Genomic DNA, 21,605 nt, shown 5'->3' with positions numbered 1-21,605 from the left:
ACTTTTTCCATCAAATTTCTCCTCGTTATCCTGGGTGCATTCCTGGTGTAGGGCATCTGTATCAAACTGCACTGTAAGGGGGACAGGATGCACTCCACGTGTTCCTCATTTCTCAAGTTCATCTGCTTACATCTAAAGAGTGCGTGCCGATTGCTTTAAAGTGCCATGCCCTGTCGGCACTGAAATTATAGACATCACTGTCAGGGGGCTTCATCAAGCCCCAAACAACCGCACTGCTAAATGTGCGAGTTTCCGCAATTATTTATTTGTTTTTCACCAAAATCGAACTTCATCCATATAATCCATGATTTACCAAAACTATTTACTTCTTCTCAAAAATCTTGTTGTGCGAGTCCACATGCTGTGTTTGTATGCTATTTCCGATTTTTTACTGTTCACTCCACGTCTATCCGGACTTTAGGAATGAACAGAGCTGAGGCAATGATTCATAACAGGCAGCATTTTTATTCTTTAAAAGAAACCCAATGCATTTCGGGCTGACGCCCTTCTTCGGGGGTCACTGTGAATACATAATAAAATAACCACAATCACTAGTTATACTCGTCACTACAGTTATAACATTTCCAAATGTAAATCCAACAATATGTGTGTTTATACGGTGTTAAAACATTGTTTATCATTTTCGACTCCCTCAGCACGACAATTATTTATAACGAAATTAATAGACAGTCTACTTCATGCTTTAATTTCTCTTCATTTACATACCCAATCTTTTTAGAGATATTGAACCAAACCCCTCAATGTGTTCCATACCCATTGATTTCTAATACAACCTTCCTAAAACCCTCAATACGGACACAGTTCAGCTTGTAACACCATTCCACCCGTATGCTCATTAGATTACTGACGCTCTTGCCCCTCCTGGTAGAAATTCCCTCGTATTTACTTTCCCGCCCGCGTTCAAAACGCCGCTTTCATTAGCGGTTTCCCCTCGCTTCATTCCTCTCTCTATTAATTCCCCACCACCTAAAGTGATTCATTTAATGAACCATACCCTTTCAAAAACTGTCTACCATAGCTCGTACCTGCCTGGTGTTAATAAAAGCGTCCGTCCTTCCTCCGTTCTCCATCCCTTCCATCTCCTTCCCATAATCCTTCTCCTATTTAACCCCTGATTATATTTGCCCAATAAGGCCTTTCCGGTTCTACTCTCCCGCCCTCTTGCACTCTAAACACCACGTGTAGACTCCCCCCTCTCGCTGCATTATGGGAAATGTAGTTGCGCACGGAGGGAGTCTACACGTGGTGTTTAGAGTGCAAGAGGGCGGGAGAGTAGAACCGGAAAGGCCTTATTGGGCAAATATAATCAGGGGTTAAATAGGAGAAGGATTATGGGAAGGAGATGGAAGGGATGGAGAACGGAGGAAGGACGGACGCTTTTATTAACACCAGGCAGGTACGAGCTATGGTAGACAGTTTTTGAAAGGGTATGGTTCATTAAATGAATCACTTTAGGTGGTGGGGAATTAATAGAGAGAGGAATGAAGCGAGGGGAAACCGCTAATGAAAGCGGCGTTTTGAACGCGGGCGGGAAAGTAAATACGAGGGAATTTCTACCAGGAGGGGCAAGAGCGTCAGTAATCTAATGAGCATACGGGTGGAATGGTGTTACAAGCTGAACTGTGTCCGTATTGAGGGTTTTAGGAAGGTTGTATTAGAAATCAATGGGTATGGAACACATTGAGGGGTTTGGTTCAATATCTCTAAAAAGATTGGGTATGTAAATGAAGAGAAATTAAAGCATGAAGTAGACTGTCTATTAATTTCGTTATAAATAATTGTCGTGCTGAGGGAGTCGAAAATGATAAACAATGTTTTAACACCGTATAAACACACATATTGTTGGATTTACATTTGGAAATGTTATAACTGTAGTGACGAGTATAACTAGTGATTGTGGTTATTTTATTATGTATTCACAGTGACCCCCGAAGAAGGGCGTCAGCCCGAAATGCATTGGGTTTCTTTTAAAGAATAAAAATGCTGCCTGTTATGAATCATTGCCTCAGCTCTGTTCATTCCTAAAGTCCGGATAGACGTGGAGTGAACAGTAAAAAATCGGAAATAGCATACAAACACAGCATGTGGACTCGCACAACAAGATTTTTGAGAAGAAGTAAATAGTTTTGGTAAATCATGGATTATATGGATGAAGTTCGATTTTGGTGAAAAACAAATAAATAATTGCGGAAACTCGCACATTTAGCAGTGCGGTTGTTTGGGGCTTGATGAAGCCCCCTGACAGTGATGTCTATAATTTCAGTGCCGACAGGGCATGGCACTTTAAAGCAATCGGCACGCACTCTTTAGATGTAAGCAGATGAACTTGAGAAATGAGGAACACGTGGAGTGCATCCTGTCCCCCTTACAGTGCAGTTTGATACAGATGCCCTACACCAGGAATGCACCCAGGATAACGAGGAGAAATTTGATGGAAAAAGTAGCAATAAAAACGAGTCTGCATGCCAGGAGTAACAACGGGGTTCATAAACGACAGTACTCGAGACGCATAAGGAGTTCACTTTGAAATGACTATGAAACTGACTTGGAATATATTCTCACTCATTAAGTATTTATACAGTGCGACTTTCCATTGTTTTTATATGTGTTTATAGTATTGTGAGCCATAAGGGCTCGTTTATCTTAATCTCGCTGCATTATGGGAAATGTAGTTGCGCACGGAGGGAGTCTACACGTGGTGTTTAGAGTGCAAGAGGGCGGGAGAGTAGAACCGGAAAGGCCTTATTGGGCAAATATAATCAGGGGTTAAATAGGAGAAGGATTATGGGAAGGAGATGGAAGGGATGGAGAACGGAGGAAGGACGGACGCTTTTATTAACACCAGGCAGGTACGAGCTATGGTAGACAGTTTTTGAAAGGGTATGGTTCATTAAATGAATCACTTTAGGTGGTGGGGAATTAATAGAGAGAGGAATGAAGCGAGGGGAAACCGCTAATGAAAGCGGCGTTTTGAACGCGGGCGGGAAAGTAAATACGAGGGAATTTCTACCAGGAGGGGCAAGAGCGTCAGTAATCTAATGAGCATACGGGTGGAATGGTGTTACAAGCTGAACTGTGTCCGTATTGAGGGTTTTAGGAAGGTTGTATTAGAAATCAATGGGTATGGAACACATTGAGGGGTTTGGTTCAATATCTCTAAAAAGATTGGGTATGTAAATGAAGAGAAATTAAAGCATGAAGTAGACTGTCTATTAATTTCGTTATAAATAATTGTCGTGCTGAGGGAGTCGAAAATGATAAACAATGTTTTAACACCGTATAAACACACATATTGTTGGATTTACATTTGGAAATGTTATAACTGTAGTGACGAGTATAACTAGTGATTGTGGTTATTTTATTATGTATTCACAGTGACCCCCGAAGAAGGGCGTCAGCCCGAAATGCATTGGGTTTCTTTTAAAGAATAAAAATGCTGCCTGTTATGAATCATTGCCTCAGCTCTGTTCATTCCTAAAGTCCGGATAGACGTGGAGTGAACAGTAAAAAATCGGAAATAGCATACAAACACAGCATGTGGACTCGCACAACAAGATTTTTGAGAAGAAGTAAATAGTTTTGGTAAATCATGGATTATATGGATGAAGTTCGATTTTGGTGAAAAACAAATAAATAATTGCGGAAACTCGCACATTTAGCAGTGCGGTTGTTTGGGGCTTGATGAAGCCCCCTGACAGGGTTTTCCTATTTACCACAATTGTATACGGCTTCTCCAGGGTATGTCTGGAGTAACCAGCCCACCTTCCCCACTCTGGGATGACTGTAATGCACTCTAACAGTGATGGTGGGTGTTTCAACAGGGATCTGCAAGATACTGTCTAATCCATAGAGAATTTCCTCAGAATATGTTGCTATTTTTTCTTCAGTTCCTATTCTCTTGGTCTTTGCATCTTGCAAGCATGTTGCTGATATTGTCACATTATACTTTTTCATGTTTCAGACACGCCGGTCACCCACAACTTGTTTACCCACTTTGTTTTAATTGTTTAACTTTTCTATGCAAACAAGTTTTGGATCTCAATCATGTTGTTACTGGCACCTCACCTGTGGCTACTTGTAATGGGAATGTCAAGTATTAATGTTTCAACACGTGAACTAAATGTACCAGGACATCGCTACACTGTGGTCCAGTTATTTATGAGTAGCCAATTGCAGGCTACCTCGTGGCAGGCTGAGGCATTGAATCATATAAATATTAAAAGGGCTTGAAAATCATCGCTTTCATCTCAAAAGTATTGGGTGCTTTGCATATACAGCAGAAACAGGGTTCTGTTTGAGGCAGTAGATAACATCATCATAAAAAGGCATAGCCAGTAAGTTTGGCCATCCGACCTAAACCCCATCTGCTCCCGTTCCCGAAAATGGGAAAACAGAGTTAAAGAGGGAGCACAGGCCACGTCTGATGCAGTACGCAGACCAGGCATGTTACGTCATTACATCCACATACCATGACGCCGTGGTCCATGGACGGTGGGAAATGTACGCGATCCACATCAGGAAAGAAACATTAGCTTTATAAGTACAGAGTTGGCAGGGCAGCAAGTAGCTCAGTTGTTAATAATTACTATGATAAACAAAGGCCGTCGTAAAATAAAGATGAAGGGTATTTCCAGCCAAGTTAAAATTGTATAGAATTAGCATAACATGTCTAATATGTCTCGATAAAAATATTCAGAGAACTGCGCGGACAGCGTGGCAAAGATTCCAATGCTCCTGAGAAGGACTACGAAGAGAGGGGAGGCAAAAGACACTTCCAGATGATGTCTCATAAGTTTGTTGTGCATATAACGTTGTGACAAAGAAGGGTGACAAAATGACTTATTGCTTAAAGAGGGTCCGAGGTATTTCCTCATTTAGTCCCAACCAGTGAGTCTGTAAACAAAATATCCATCTTTGCTGCGCTCTAGTCATCTGAAGTTGGAAACCCTGGTGGGGGAGACCCTTTCCAACACTGCCCTGCGTGATTCTAAAAAATGCTTGGTCTTCCGTGTTAAGGCTCGGGGACAGTGGTTCTTTACTGCGGTGTTCCCTAGTGCTGGCCCTAATCTTCCTGTCAAACCAATGTATTTTAATCTACATGGCAAATGATCACATAGCTCATGTTATTAAAGTCTCTTAGCTTCCGTGGTCTACTGAAGCTCAAGTTGCATTCTTAGGTGGTGATAGTCAGGGGACACTGCTCAGCGTCCACCTGGAAGATGCCCTGTAACTGGCGGAAGGCACCATCTCTTTGAATGATATTCTTTGGAATAATATTCGGGCCCTTAGACTGCATCCTCAATTGAAGGAGAATAAAGGGATTTTACAGTCGCATTTTTATGGTATTCAAGATCTTCCAGTGTCTATTGATGACCTTTTTAGGTCTTGCCTAGGCAGCGTTTGCGCTGTCTCTTCGAGACATGGTGTATTCAGGCATAAAGGCTCTGCCCACTTTCCTCCCATCTTTTTAACTAGCTCCTGTCCCTGTCCTTTGTTAATGGTGGCTTTTCATTGGTCAATAGGCTTAATAGTCCTCGGCACGTCTCATCCTGGACATCCCCGTCGCAGCCACATCTCCGGACACCTGAGAGACCTGCACTGGCTCCCGGTCAACAAGAGAATCACCTTCCGACTCCTCACCCACGCACACAAAGCCCTACACAACCAAGGCCCGGGATACCTCAACAGCCGCCTCAACTTCTACGCTTCCAAACGCCAGCTTCGATCGACCGGCCACGCCCTCGCCGCCGTCCCCCGCATCCGAAGAGCCACCACAGGAGGTCGGTCCTTCTCCTACCTCGCCGCCAAGACATGGAACTCCCTCCCGACCCACCTCCGCCTGACCCAGGACCACCTCGCCTTCAGGAAGCAAATCAAGACCTGGCTGTTCGAGCAGTAGCGGACCCCCCTCCCTAGCGCCTTGAGACCCTTTTGGGTGAGTAGTGCGCTATATAAATGCTGTGATTGATTGATTGATTGATAGTCCCTCCTTAGTACCGCCTTGTCTCTTCTTGTAACCGCTCATGAGGGCACCCACTGTTACATGTGTTGTTACGCCCTAGGTTTTAATTACAGCCTCAAGGCACTATTTTCTTTAAAAGCTTCAGGCAAGACTCACACTTGGTCCTAGGCTAGGCTGGCAGTGGTTACTTCATTCACTAGAACATCTCACATTTACATGAGACCGTCTATAAATTTCCCTTTATCGGCTCCACACAGAGTACGGCCTAATCTGAAATTAACGTAATAATTCTTTTGTCACATTTCAAAGCTACTAATTGTATATATGGACATAGCTATTTGAATGTACTCAGTGTACTGTTTGCAATGCATTATGGATAGGGTGAATTTATCATATCTTCCGCAGGGTGCAGTACCATCTGACCAAAAGAGGTCCGCAGGGCTGGTGCCTTGCTCACTAGGGACCTCTAGTAGCAGCTTGTGGTACTGCACCGAGACATGCAGTGCTGGTGCCTTGCTCACTAGGGACCTCTAGTGGCAGCTTGCGGTACTGCACCTAGACATGCAGTGCTGGTGCCTTGCTCACTAGGGACCTCTAGGAGCAGCTTGCGGTACTGCACCTAGACATGCAGTGCTGGTGCCTTGCTCACTAGGGACCTCTAGTGGCAGCTTGCGGTACTGCACCGAGGCATGCAGTGCTGGTGCCTTGCTCACTAGGGACCTCTAGGAGCAGCTTGCGGTACTGCACCGAGACATGCAGTGCTGGTGCCTTGCTCACTAGGGACCTCTAGGAGCAGCTTGCGGTACTGCACCTAGACATGCAGTGCTGGTGCCTTGCTCACTAGGGACCTCTAGGAGCAGCTTGCGGTACTGCACCGAGACATGCAGTGCTGGTGCCTTGCTCACTGGGGACCTCTAGGAGCAGCTTGCGGTACTGCACCTAGACATGCAGTGCTGGTGCCTTGCACACTAGGGACCTCTAGGAGCATCTTGCGGTACTGCACCTAGACATGCAGTGCTGGTGCCTTACTCACTAGAGACCTCTAGGAGCAGCTTGTGGTACTGCACCGAGACATGCAGTGCTGGTGCCTTGCTCACTGGGGACCTCTAGGAGCAGCTTGCGGTACTGCACCTAGACATGCAGTGCTGGTGCCTTGCTCACTAGGGACCTCTAGGAGCAGCTTACGGTACTGCATCAAGACATGCAGGGCTGGTGCCTTGCTCACTAGGGACCTCTAGGAGCAGCTTGCGGTACTGCACCTAGACATGCAGTGCTGGTGCCTTGCTCACTAGGGACCTCTAGGAGCAGCTTGTGGTACTGCACCGAGACATGCAGTGCTGGTGCCTTGCTCACTAGGGACCTCTAGGAGCAGCTTCCAGTACTGCACTGAGACATGCAGTGCTGGTGCCTTGCTCGCTAGGGACCTCTAGGAGCAGATTGCGGTACTGCACCGAGACATGCAGTGCTGGTGCCTTGCTCACTAGGGACCTCTAGGAGCAGATTGCGGTACTGCAGCGAGACATGCAGTGCTGGTGCCTTGCTCACTAGGGACCTCTAGGAGCAGATTGCGGTACTGCAGCGAGACATGCAGTGCTGGTGCCTTGCTCACTAGGGACCTCTAGGAGCAGATTGCGGTACTGCACCTAGACATGCAGTGCTGGTGCCTTGCTCACTAGGGACCTCTAGGAGCAGCTTCCAGTACTGCACTGAGACATGCAGTGCTGGTGCCTTGCTCGCTAGGGACCTCTAGGAGCAGATTGCGGTACTGCACCGAGACATGCAGTGCTGGTGCCTTGCTCACTAGGGACCTCTAGGAGCAGCTTGCGGTACTGCACCTAGACATGCAGTGCTGGTGCCTTGCTCACTAGGGACCTCTAGGAGCAGCTTGTGGTACTGCACCGAGACATGCAGTGCTGGTGCCTTGCTCACTAGGGACCTCTATGAGCAGCTTCCAGTACTGCACTGAGACATGCAGTGCTGGTGCCTTGCTCGCTAGGGACCTCTAGGAGCAGATTGCGGTACTGCACCGAGACATGCAGTGCTGGTGCCTTGCTCACTAGGGACCTCTAGGAGCAGATTGCGGTACTGCAGCGAGACATGCAGTGCTGGTGCCTTGATCACTAGGGGCCTCTAGGAGCAGATTGCGGTACTGCACCTAGACATGCAGTGCTGGTGCCTTGCTCACTAGGGACCTCTAGGAGCAGATTGCGGTACTGCAGCGAGACATGCAGTGCTGGTGCCTTGCTCACTAGGGACCTCTAGGAGCAGATTGCGGTACTGCACCTAGACATGCAGTGCTGGTGCCTTGCTCACTAGGGACCTCTAGGAGCAGATTGCGGTACTGCACCGAGACATGCAGTGCTGGTGCCTTGCTCACTAGGGACCTCTAGGAGCAGATTGTGGTACTGCACCTATACATGCAGTGCTGGTGCCTTGCTCACTAGGGACCTCTAGAAGCAGCTTGCGGTACTGCACCTAGACATGCAGTGCTGGTGCCTTGCTCACTAGGGACCTCTAGGAGCAGCTTGTGGTACTGCACTGAGACATGCAGTGCTGGTGCCTTGCTCACTAGGGACCTCTAGGAGCAGCTTGTGGTACTGCACCTATACATGCAGTGCTGGTGCCTTGCTCACTGGGGACCTCTAGGAGCAGATTGCGGTACTGCAGCGAGACATGCAGTGCTGGTGCCTTGCTCACTAGGGACCTCTAGGAGCAGCTTGCGGTACTGCACCAAGACATGCAGTGCTGGTGCCTTGCTCACTAGGGACCTCTAGGAGCAGATTGCGGTACTGCACCGAGACATGCAGTGCTGGTGCCTTGCTCACTAGGGACCTCTAGGAGCAGATTGCGGTACTGCAGCGAGACATGCAGTGCTGGTGCCTTGCTCACTAGGGACCTCTAGGAGCAGATTGCGGTACTGCACCTAGACATGCAGTGCTGGTGCCTTGCTCACTAGGGACCTCTAGGAGCAGATTGCGGTACTGCACCTAGACATGCAGTGCTGGTGCCTTGTTCACTAGGGACCTCTAGGAGCAGCTTGCGGTACTGCACCTAGACATGCAGTGCTGGTGCCTTGCTCACTAGGGACCTCTAGGAGCAGATTGCGGTACTGCACCTAGACAAGCAGTGCTGGTGCCTTGCTCACTAGGGACCTCTAGGAGCAGATTGCGGTACTGCACCGAGACATGCAGTGCTGGTGCCTTGCTCACTAGGGACCTCTAGGAGCAGCTTGCGGTACTGCACCTAGACATGCAGTGCTAGTGCTTGCTCACTAGCGGCCTCTAGGAGCAGCTTGCGGTACTGCACCTAGACAAGCAGTGCTAGTGCTTGCTCACTAGCGGCCTCTAGGAGCAGCTTGCGGTACTGCACCTAGACATGCAGTGCTGGTGCCTTGCTCACTAGGGACCTCTATGAGCAGCTTCCAGTACTGCACTGAGACATGCAGTGCTGGTGCCTTGCTCGCTAGGGACCTCTAGTGGCAGCTTGCAGTACTGCACCGAGACATGCAGTGCTGGTCCCTTGCTCACTAGGGACCTCTAGGAGCAGATTGCGGTACTGCAGCGAGACATGCAGTGCTGGTGCCTTGCTCACTAGGGACCTCTAGGAGCAGATTGCGGTACTGCACCTAGACATGCAGTGCTGTTGCCTTGCTCACTAGGGACCTCTAGGAGCAGCTTGCGGTACTGCACCTAGACATGCAGTGCTGGTGCCTTGCTCACTAGGGACCTCTAGGAGCAGCTTGCGGTACTGCACCTAGACATGCAGTGCTGGTGCCTTGCTCACTAGGGACCTCTAGGAGCAGCTTGCGGTACTGCACCGAGACATGCAGTGCTGGTGCCTTGCTCACTAGGGACCTCTAGGAGCAGCTTGCGGTACTGCACCTAGACATGCAGTGCTGGTGCCTTGCTCACTAGGGACCTCTAGGAGCAGATTGCGGTACTGCACTGAGACACACAATGCTGGTTCCTGGCTCACTACGCAAGGATTTGCAATGCACTTGGTCTCGCATTACTGAAAGTTTGAACTATTGGGGTTGCATTATTATTAGCAATGCCAATACCTCAAACTATCAGTAATGCAAGACCTATTGCATTACAAATGCTTGTTTAATGTTGTTAGAGATCAACAACGTGGTTACACATGTTATCCTCTCATTTTGAGCACGTACCAGTGGATCAGTCAGAGCTCCGTGCATGTGTGTTTTCTCACTTTGAGATATCCTGACATACAATTAGTAAAGGGCACCTGGTGGCCTCTTGGAAAGGTACCTCCATCAGGGGCATCAGTGTGGCAGGCATCTCGTTATTCGGATAGAAATGTTGATATGATTTCTAGAGTGCATGGCTGCCCCAGTAACGGGGTTTCAAAGCGCTAGACCCTGGAATCCTGTAAAAAGCAGCAGAAAGGACAAAATCCTACGGATTCTCTGTACTCGGCTGATAGGAACACATGTTGGATCCCACAGGAGTCTTGAAAACCAACATGCATTGGCAATGCCAATATGTCTCGACTACAAGAAACCTAGTAGCTTTGTCATTGGCTTTTAGCAAAGTACAACACCATGGCTGATAGTAGAATTACAAAAAGCGCTATGACATGGCGTCGCTGGTTGTGTTAAAATGCTTTTTTTATCGCTGGCAGGACAGGAGACAACACAGAGGGAGGAGAGGCATGTAAGGATGTAACCAGGACAACACAAGGTGTGGGAAAAGTAGCCTTCTTTTGTTTATTGCTGGGTGAGAGGCAGGAGGCAACACCGGAGAGGGGAGGTAAGCAGCAACATGGAGGGGGGATGGCGAGTCAGGGGGCAACACAGACTACGGGGGTATGAGAGTGAGCCAGGAGGCAACACAGACAACGGGGGGTATGAGAGCGAGCCAGGAGGCAACACAGACAACGGGGGTATGAGAGCGAGCCAGGAGGCAACACAGACAACGGGGGGTATGAGAGCGAGCCAGGAGGCAACACAGACAACGGGGGTATGAGAGCGAGCCAGGAGGCAACACAGACAACGGGGGTATGAGAGCGAGCCAGGAGGCAACACAGACAACGGGGGTATGAGAGCGAGCCAGGAGGCACAACGGATAATGGGGGTGGGAAGGGAGCAACAAGGCCTCAGCACAGACAATGGGGTGTGGAGGAGCTAGATGACGGACAATGGAGGGTAGGAGAGGCTGTGGGCAAGCAACAATAACAGAGGAGGGTGGGTAGGTAAATGTAAATGTATGGGATTTATAGAACGCATGGTTACCCTAGGGCTTCCCAGTGCTAAAAAGAGGTGCTGCTAGTGAAGGGCCGAGCATACATGCATTTAGCGGGGAAACATCCAGGTCTTACATTTTTTCCTGTTGGAGGTTTCTTTAGATACGGCTTGGATTTCAAGTGGGAGGGCATTCCACAACTTTGGTACCAGATGGGCAAAAGATCTGCCTCCCCATCTAACCCTTTTCACTCTGGTTGTCATGGGGAGCTGTTGTTGGGAGGGTCTGAGGTGTCTAGTTGGGGTTTACCTAGATATCAGTTTCCTCAGCTTTACAGGCCCTTTATTATTGATGGCTCGGTGCACGATGCAGAGGCTTTTAAACTTCAACAGCTGCTTTGGTTGCCTGTCGATGTCAGAGTTAAGAGGTTCTTGGGCAGAGACGTGGTTGGGATCTTCAGCCGGAGTCTAGCTGCCGCAGTCTGTACCACATGGAGCCTCCTCATTACATACTTGGGTGATCCCAGATGCAGCGAGTTGCCGTAGTCCGGTCGTGAGATTAGGAGGGATTGAATCACAGTTTTCTTCAGGTGCTCAGGAATCACTTCAATAATTTTCCTTAACATTTTAAGAAGCGAGAAGCAAATTCCTGATGGCTTTCTTGATTGACAGTCCAGTGTAAATGTATCCTCCAGCCAGACTCCCAGATTTTCTATAGCTGGTTTGGGGATAGGTGGATCTCCCATACACTTGGGCCACTGTATCGGGGGTGCACGGATGGCCAGGTTTGCCAACAGCATAAGATCTGTTTTCCCACCGTTCTGCTTCAAACAGCTGTTAGACATCTTGTGTACCTCTTTCTCTGGACAGAGGGAGAGCTGATAATTGCTTGGGTTGGAGCCGTTTGTAAAGGACACTACCAGCTGGGTGTCGTCCGAATATGACACCACTGATATGCCAAATTCCTGTACTACCTCGGCAAGCTGTAGTATGTAGATATAAAATAAAGTTGGTCTAAGGGATGAGCCCTGCGGAACACCACAAGTGATTGGGAGGTGATCTGAGACACAGTCCCTTTCCGTCACCTGGAAGGCTCTGTTCTCCAGGAAGGAGGCACGCCAACCCCAGGCTTTGCCTTGAATTCAAACTTTCCCTAATCTCTTTTTAGGATAATGTGATCTACGGTGTCAAATGCAGCGCTGAGGTCCAGCGGTAAAATGGCGGCTTATCCACCCTCATCTAGAATCGCCTTCAGCTCCTCTGTGACGGTCAGTAGTGCTTACTCAGTACTATGAGCGTCTCGAAAGCCCCTTTGGGTGGGGTGAAGGATATCATTGGTCTCTAAGAAATTGGTCAGTGAATAGTTAACATGCTTCTCCAAACAAAAGTTTACCAAGATACGGTAGGAGGGAGATTGGGTGCAGAATATTATATATATATATGGTGGGGTCGAGATTGGCTTTTTTTGTAGTGGCTTAAAGATTGCGTGCTTCCACGATGTGGGAACTAGAGCCAAGTCTAGAGTAGGTCGAGTAGTTCAGTTACCGATGGTAAAAGGTTCTCCATTGCCTCCGCTAGGATACGCGGGATGCCGGGTCAAGTGGAGAGCCAGATTTGGTAGTTGTAATTAAGTGTCGGATATTTTGTTCCTCCAATCTAGGAAATTGAGCTAATGGTGAAGATGAAGTTATCTTACTTATTTTAACAGCGACAGGTTCCCTATTTTTCGGGAAGTGATCATATATTTCTGTCACCTTATCAGAAAAAAAGGGCGCTAAATCGTTGCATCTCTTGACTGATGTAGGGGGGCGTTGACATTTTCAGGAAGGTTGGTCAAAGTTTTGACTATTTCAAAAAGCTTGTTAGGGGAATTTGCTGACTGCGAGATTTTTTCTTCATAGTATTTAGCTTGGGCTCTCTTCATTTCATTATGATAAGTTCTGATTAGCAGCTTCTAATCAGACTTTAGTGGTGGGTCATACTTTTCCTCCAGAGTATCTCTAATTTCTTGCATTGTTTTTCCAGTGCGGAGAGCTCTTCATTATACCCTGGGGTAGTTTTGGCGTATAGTTTACTGTTTAGAGTTCTCTTAGGAGCACAAATGTCAGGTTTGGCTGATCTAGTTTCCCCATTGCTGGTATTTTTCTTCTAATTTACCAGAAAAAATAGAAATATCATCCTTCAAAACTGACTGCCACATTTTAGGATCCAATTCGGTCCAGCTTCTAGCAGTGACAGTTTGGACTGTGGCTTTTTTGTGTTGCAAGGGTTTTGGTAGGCTGAAAGTGATTAGAGAGTGGTCGACCAGGGTAGTGGGATTGGTTTGGAGACTATAATCGGTGGACCGTTATAGAAAATAAGGTCCAGTATATTGTATTGTGTTGTAATTGCATTTATGTAGCGCTTATTACCCCTGACGAGGCGTCGAAGTGATTTTTCGGCGAGCAGCACGCTACTCCGGAACCCATAAAGGATTAGTGGTGAATTAGTATAATCAAATATGAAAGTAATGTGAGTGGTGGATATTAATCAGATATTTGGATTGAGAAGGATAGCGGAGACCCCTGATGGGGTGTTGAAGCGCTTTTTTGGTGAGTAGCACGCTACTCCGGAACCCATAAAGGATGAGTGGTGAATTAGTATAGTGAAATGTGAAATTTATTTGAATGGTGAGGCGCAATGGCGCACATCTCACCATAAGGAGCGGGAGCACGACTGATGCAGCACTTCTCCGACTGGAATCGGATCCTGGTTGTCCACGAGCCGGAAAGGGAAGGACTTATCTTCCTGCTTGGTGGAAGACGAAACAGATGCACTTTGTTGTGCATAGGTGATGTTACTAGTTGGGTTAATTGTAAGGCTACCATGTCACCCTGCAACCGTTTGATGTAGGGAGTACCTTGTGCGTCAAAGTTCAAGTTAAAGTCGCCAAGAATTGTTAATTGGGTCTTTTCCATCGTAAGACTGGATTTGGCGTCAGGTAGAGCCTCTAAAAATCTGCTAGTCGGGCTTGGGGGCCTGTAGATGAGTACTCCTGAGAATTTATGGGTAGGGGATAGCGCAATACGGTACTTTTAATTCATCTTTTAAGATGATAGCTATGCCGCCTCCGATTCTTTTTGGTCGGTCTATCCTAATTAGCTGGTAGCTCAGTGGGACGGTGAGATGGATATCTGGGCCTGAGCTGTGATTAAGGAATGTTTCTGTCACAAACAATATCTATGGGCTCTCCATCTAGCAAGGGTCTAATATCTAAGGTGTGTCTAGGGATTGGGCGGGAATTAATGTTATGTTATGTTAAGATAGTTTATAAAGCGCACAGCTGCCCCAGCAACGGGGCGTCCAAGCTTCCGGATTTCCTCTTTAGAGTTATCTGACCTGGTCTGTCTAATCAAGTTTGTGTGTGGCTCATAACCACATTGCTGACAGGTTATCCTGGAGATGGGTATGTCATCAAATCCTGGTTCTAATGCACAGGCAGGGTGCGTCGGTGGTCTAATGGCTAGTAACTGCTTTCTGGAGTAACTATGTTTACTGGGGTTGCGGGAAACAGGGGTTCTGGCCCCGGGACCCGTTCGGACGCGGACGGGTGCAGAGGGCTTGCCTTTGGCGCACCCGCTGCCGCGTCTGTTGCGCTCCCAGCCCACAGTGGTCATTTAAAGTAGAGTTGGAGTCGGCAACTTGACCGCCGACCTCCCGCCTCTCCTAGAGCTCCATGGTGCTTACGGCAAGACCGCTCTCTATGGTCGCTACGTGTCGCTCTACACAAGACACAGTAGGGACGCACTGATTTCCCCCGTTTTTGTCCACTCAAAACATGTGCAAATTCATACGGTTCAACAAGTTCCCCAGTTTATCACAATCAATGCAGTGATTAAAAACAGATTAAAACAGATTTACAGGTAGAGGCCAAGAAACAATAACAGGAGGAGGAGACCGGTCAGGGCAAGCAACAGGGGCAACAATGGAGGGAGGGCGAGTTGGGGCAAACAACCCCGACGAGGGAGGGAAAAACATGGCGAAGAAGAAGTACATGAGGGAGCCAGCTGAAAGAGACACTCTCTGATAGACTTCTTAAACACAAAGAAAAAAGTAGCGCCTACAATAAATCAACAGTGAAACACAAGTACTGCGTCCATGCTCCAGGGGAGAGACAAACACCCATAGAGGAAGGTAGCCCATGTCAGCCTACCAATAGAAAGCAAGCAAATGAGAGTGACAATGAAGCCAACCAGTGGTAAAGCAATGGGCGGCCTCGACGCCCACTGATAGAAAATAGAAGGTATCAAAGAGACTAGGCAGGCACTATGTAGGCGTGACCTAAAAACTCTGCTGCTAGTTAGATGCGGAAGCTGTGTTTGTTGTACAGGATGCTGGGGCATTACAGATTCCTTCCCTCTGTACCAAATGCAGACATTCCAGCCCCCCTCCTTTAACAGTGCCCCAGCCGCCCCTGTCTAGGCTCTTACTTGGTCCTGTAGTGTTTTCCAATTCGCACCAGGATGTCTTCTGTGGTGTAGTTTTTGTCCCACGGTGGGTAGAAAATACAGTGTGCTGCAGTGAGAACCCAGCGGTCGCTGATGAGGCTTGCGCCACATATGAGCTCCTGCGGCTGCTTCTTGAACAGCATCACCTGCCTGCAGAGACAAGAGGGAAGGGAGGCGTGAACCAGGAGAGAGGCTCAAGACTTGGGAAGAAGGGAGGCGTCAACCAGGGAAGAGCCTGAGGACAGGACAGAAGGGAGGCGTGAACCAGGGGAGAGACAAGGGGGAAGGGAGGCGTGAACCAGGTCAGAGACTCAGGACAGAAGGGAGGCGTGAACCAGGAGAGAGACAGGACAGGAGAGAAGGGAGGCGTGAACCAGGAGAGAGACAAGGGGGAAGGGAGGCGTGAACCAGGTCAGAGACTCAGGAGAGAAGGGAGGCGTGAACCAGGGCAGAGACTAAAGACTTGGGAAGAAGGGAGGCGTCAACCAGGGAAGAGACAAGGGGGAAGGGAGGCGTGAACCAGGGAAGCGACTCAGGACAGGAGAGAAGGGAGGCGTGAACCAGGGAGAGACCCAGGACAGGAGAGAAGGGAGGCTTGAACCAGGGGAGAGACTCAGGCAGGAGAGAAGGGAGGCGTGAACCAGGGGAGAGACTCAGGCAGGAGAGAAGGGAGGCATGAACCAGGGGAGAGACTAAAGACTTGGGAGAAAGGAAGCGTAAACCAGGGAAGAGATACAGGACAGGAGAGAAGGGAGGCGTGAACCAGGGGAGAGACTCAGGACAGGAGAGAAGGGAGGCATGAACCAGGGGACAGACTCAGGACAGGAGAGAAGGGAGGCGTGAACCAGGGAAGAGACTCAGGACAGGAGAGAAGGGAGGCGTGAACCAGGGAAGAGACTCAGGACAGGAGAGAAGGGAGGCGTGAACCAGGGGAGAGACTCAGGACAGGAGAGAAGGGAGGCGTGAACCACGGGAGAGACTCAGGACAGGAGAGAAGGGAGGCGTGAACCAGGGAAGAGACTCAGGACAGGAGAGAAGGGAGGCGTGAACCAGGGGAGAGACTCAGGACAGGAGAGAAGGGAGGCGTGAACCACGGGAGAGACTCAGGACAGGAGAGAAGGGAGGCGTGAACCAGGGGAGAGAAGGGAGGCGTGAACCAGGGGAGAGACTCAGGACAGGAGAGAAGGGAGGCGTGAACCAGGGGAGAGACTCAGGACAGGAGAGAAGGGAGGCGTGAACCAGGGGACAGACTGAGGACAGGAAAGAAGGGAGGCATGAACCAGGGGACAGACTCAGGACAGGAGAGAAGGGAGGCGTGAACCACGGGAGAGACTCAGGACAGGAGAGAAGGGAGGCATGAACCAGGGGAGAGAAGGGAGGCGTGAACCAGGGGAGAGACTGAGGACAGGAGAGAAGGGAGGCATGAACCAGGGGAGAGAAGGGAGGCGTGAACCAGGGGAGAGACTGAGGACAGGAAAGTAGGGAGGCATGAACCAGGGAAGAGACTCAGGACATGAGAGAGAAGGGAGGCGTAAACCAGGGGAGAGACTCAGGACAGGAGAGAAGGGAGGCGTGAACCAGGGGAGAGACTCAGGACAGGAGAGAAGGGAGGTGTGAACCACAGCAGAGACTCAGGACAGGGGAGAAGGGAGGCGTGAACCAGGGGAGAGACTCCAGACTTGGGAGAAGGGAGGCTTGAACCAGGGGAGGGACTCACGACAGGAGAGAAGGGAAGCGTGAACCAGGGGAGGGACTCAGGACAGGAGAGAAGGGAAGCGTGAACCAGGGGAGGGACTCACGACTTGAAGGAAGGGAGGCGTGAACCAGGGAAGAGACTCAGGACAGGAGAGAAGGGAGGCGTGAACCAGGGAAGAGACTCAGGACAGGAAAGAAGGGAGGCATGAACCAGGGGACAGACTCAGGACAGGAGAGAAGGGAGGCGTGAACCAGGGGACAGACTCAGGACAGGAGAGAAGGGAGGCGTGAACCAGGGGAGAGACTCAGGACAGGAGAGAAGGGAGGCGTGAACCAGGGGACAGACTCAGGACAGGAGAGAAGGGAGGCGTGAACCAGGGGACAGACTCAGGACAGGAGAGAAGGGAGGCGTGAACCAGGGGACAGACTCAGGACAGGAGAGAAGGGAGGCGTAAACCAGGGGAGAGACTCAGGAGAGAAGTGAGGCATGAACCAGGGAAGAGACTCAAGACTTGGGAGAAGGGAGGCATGAACCAGGGGAAAGGCTGAGGACAAGAGAGAAGGGAGGCATGACCCAGTGGAGAGACTCAGGAGAGAAGGGAGGCATGAACCAGGGGAGAGACTCAGGACAGGAGAGAAGGGAGGCGTGAACCAGGGCAGAGACTCGGGACAGGAGAGAAGGGAGGCGTGAACCAGGGAAGAGACTCGGGACAGGAGAGAAGGGAGGCGTGAACCAGGGGAGAGACTCAGGAGAGAAGGGAGGCGTGAACCAGGAGAGAGACTGAGGACAGGAGAGAAGGGAGGCGTGAACCAGGGGAGAGACTCGGGACAGGAGAGAAGGGAGGCGTGAACCAGGGGACAGACTCAGGAGAGAAGGGAGGCGTGAACCAGGGGAGAGACTCAGGACAGGAGAGAAGGAAGGCATGAACCAGAGGAGAGCGTTAGGACAGGAGAGAAGGGAGGCTTGACCTAGGGGAGGGACTCAAGACAGGAGAGAAGGGAGGCGTGAACCAGGGGAGAGACTCAGGACAGGAGAGAAGGGAGGCATGAACCAGGGGAGAGACCGAGGACAGGGAAGAAGGGAGGTGTGAACCACAGCAGAGACTCAGGACAGGGGAGAAGGGAGGCGTGAACCAGGGGGGAGACTCAGGACAGCGGAGAAGGGAGGCATGAACCAGGGGAGAGCCTGAGGACAGGAGAGAAGGGAGGCATGAACCAGGGGAAAGCGTGAGGACAGGAGAGAAGGGAGGCTTGACCTAGGGGAGAGACTCGGGACAAGACAGAAGGGAGGCGTGAACCAGGGGAGAGACTCAGGGCAGGAGAGAAGGGAGGCGTGAACCAGGGGAGAGACCGAGGACAGGGAAGAAGGGAGGCGTGAACCAGGGGAGAGACTCAGGACAGGAGAGAAAGGAGGCGTGAACCAGGGGAGAGACTCAGGAGAGAAGGGAGGCATGAACCAGGGGAGAGACTCCGGAGAGAAGGGAGGCATGAACCAGGAGAGAGACTCCGGACAGGAGAGAAGGGAGGCGTGAACCAGGGGAGAGACTCAGGACAGAAGAGAAGGGAGGCTTGACACAGGGGAGAGACTCAGGACAAGACAGAAGGGAGGCGTGAACCAGGGAAGAGCCTGAGGACAGGAGAGAAGTGAGCGGTGAACCAGGGGAGATACTCAGCACAGGAAATCAGTGAGGCGTGAACGAGGGAAGAGAGAAAGATGGCCTGAACCAGGGAAGATACTCAGGGCAGGAGAGGAGGGAGGCATGAACCAGGTGAGAGACAGAGGACAGAGGAGAAGGGAGGCGTGAACCAGGGGAGAAACTCCAGACTTGGGAGAAGGGAGGCTTGAACCAGGGGACACACTCAGGAGAGGAGGGAGGTGTGAACCAGGGGAGAGACTCAATGTTAGAAGGGGCGATCTCAGAGGGCCTAGTTATGCTCACCCGGTCACCCCCAAGACCCACCTCTCCCACAGATCTTGCCGAGTCTTATCGTGAGGTCCTCACCGGGGAGGACTTCGAGTCTAGGATCGTACACACTGAGCTCACACCACACTACGAACAGACACCACACCGTTGGGTTCTTAGTAACAAGTTCTTTATATAAGGAATAAAAGGAGGAGCACTCTTATGTACACAGTGATCGAAGGATCACAAAGTCGTGCGGGTTCAGGAAGGGGGAAGCGGGACAGTCTTTTAGTCTCTGGGGCAGTACGGGGCGTACCCTACGCACAGCTCTCAATCCTCGAGCCGGGGGGTACAGACGATGATGGGCGTACTGGCTGCTTCACCTCCGTCGAGTCGGCTCGGTTGTGATGGTGATCTCGATGGTCCAGCCGGACCAGAGTACTCGTCGAGCCGCGACTAGGTCAGCAGGGCTCCGATGGTTACAATTCAGCTTGAGCCGCGACAGCGTCAGCAGGGCTCCGATGGATACAGTTCAGCTTGAGCCGCGACAGCGTCAGCAGGGCTCCGATGGTTACAGTTCAGCTTGAGCCGCGACAGCGTCAGCAGGGCTCCGATGGATACAGTTCAGCTTGAGCCGCGACAGCGTCAGCAGGGCTCCGATGGTTACAGTTCAGCTTGAGCCGCGACAGCGTCAGCAGGGCTCCGATGGATACAGTTCAGCTTGAGCCGCGACAGCGTCAGCAGGGCTCCAATGGTTACAGTTCAGCTTGAGCCGCGACAGCGTCAGCAGGGCTCCGATGGTTACAGTTCAGCTTGAGCCGCGACAGCGTCAGCAGGGCTCCGATGGTTTCAGAGGAGTTCTTCTTAGGGTCAGCTGCGATCAGATCAGCAGGCTTCCAGGTCCAAGATACAACTGCCCGCTAGTTGTCAGGCGGGCCCAGATATAGTCCATTAGCCCTTTGATGTCCGGACCCTCGCAGGCGGAGGTCTCAGGCCCTGGGGGCTGGTCGTTGGCGAGGTCCGGCGGTTGGCTCTTTGATCCTTTGAGAAAGGGGTCCGGGAATTCCCAGACACCCAGCAGGTCTGGAGCCAGCCCTCAGGGAGGCCAAAAGGTGCGATCGAAACTGGCCCACAGGGGAGGGCCAAGGGTGTGACAGATACCAGACTCTCAGGGGAGGCCAAAGGGCCATCAAAACTGCCGGGCTATCACACTCGGGGAGCCCTTTACCCCCCAGCCGGGATTGGTGCGCCTTTGGAGTCTGGGTTTCGCTGGGGCCGGGGTCACGCTGGGCCCAGGGAGACAGGGATCTCGGGAAGGGAAAATGGCTGTCGGGCCTTGTGGGGCATTCAGGGTTAGGCGCTCGGAGCCGGGAGCGGGATGGGGACACGCGGGCCCGGTCGTGGATTGCGGGGGTTCGGGCTTATCGGGGGTGAGACGACCAGGCTTCGGAGTGCAGGCTACTCTTACGGGGATGCTGCGCAGGGGCTCAGGGTGCAGGCCTACGCTCGCAGGGGGTGGAGGGACAGACGCGCACCACGCCACGAGGCCGGGTCCAACACGCGTCTCCCCCAGCTGAAGGCGGGGAGAACTACCCATCTTCTTGGGGGTTCTCTTCGCTGAGGCGGAAGAATCGGGACAGGCCATCTGCGTTGGCGTGGTCAACACCAGGCCGGTGCTCAACAGTGAAGTCCATCCCCTGGAGGGAGATGGGACCAGCGCAGCAATTTGGGATTCTCCCCTCTCATCTGCATTAACCACCGGAGAGGTCGGTGGTCGGTTTGAACCCGGAAGTGAGTACCGAACAGGTAGGGCCTCAGCTTCTTCAGGGCCCAAACCACCGCGAAAGCTTCCCGCTCGATGGTGCTCCACCTTTGCTCTCGAGGGAGTAGCCTCCGGCTAATGAACGCCACTGGCTGATCCAGGCCGTTCTCGTTCACCTGGGACAGAACTGCTCCGATGCCATGTTCGGACGCGTCCGTCTGGACTACAAACTCTCGGGCGTAGTCGGGGGCCTGGAGGACTGGGGCCGTACACATGGCGTCTTTCAAGGTTTCGAACGCCTCTTGGCAGGCGGGGGTCCAGCTGACCTTTTTCGGCTGTTTTTTGGAGGTTAACTCCGTGAGGGGGTCACAATGCTGCCGTACCCCTTGATAAATCTCCGGTAGTACCCCGTGAGTCCCAGGAACGCCCGCACTTCCGTCTGGGTCGTGGGGGCCTCCCAGGCCACGATGGCATCGATCTTGGGCTGGAGGGGGGCTACGAGGCCGCTTCCGACCTGGTGCCCGAGGTAGATTACGGACCCTTGTCCGATCTGGCACTTGTTCGCCTTAATGGT

The 21,605-nt window shown here is 51.0% G+C and overlaps 1 protein-coding gene across 2 annotated transcripts in view; it reads right to left on the bottom strand.

Annotated features, from left to right (window-relative positions):
- Nucleotides 1-21,605, bottom strand: part of F2 (coagulation factor II, thrombin) — a 312,194-nt gene that overhangs the window by 59,635 nt on the left and 230,954 nt on the right. For both annotated transcript variants that reach the window (XM_078684422.1, XM_078684423.1), the window contains exon 10: nucleotides 15,653-15,820. In XM_078684422.1, the coding sequence (XP_078540548.1) occupies nucleotides 15,653-15,820 (168 nt within the window). The remainder of the gene's footprint in view (nucleotides 1-15,652; nucleotides 15,821-21,605) is intronic.

The sequence above is a fragment of the Lissotriton helveticus genome, chromosome 3_2 (assembly GCF_964261635.1).
Source record: "Lissotriton helveticus chromosome 3_2, aLisHel1.1, whole genome shotgun sequence".
Classification (NCBI taxonomy): Eukaryota; Metazoa; Chordata; class Amphibia; order Caudata; family Salamandridae; genus Lissotriton; species Lissotriton helveticus.
This window is presented reverse-complemented; position numbering and strand designations above follow the sequence as displayed.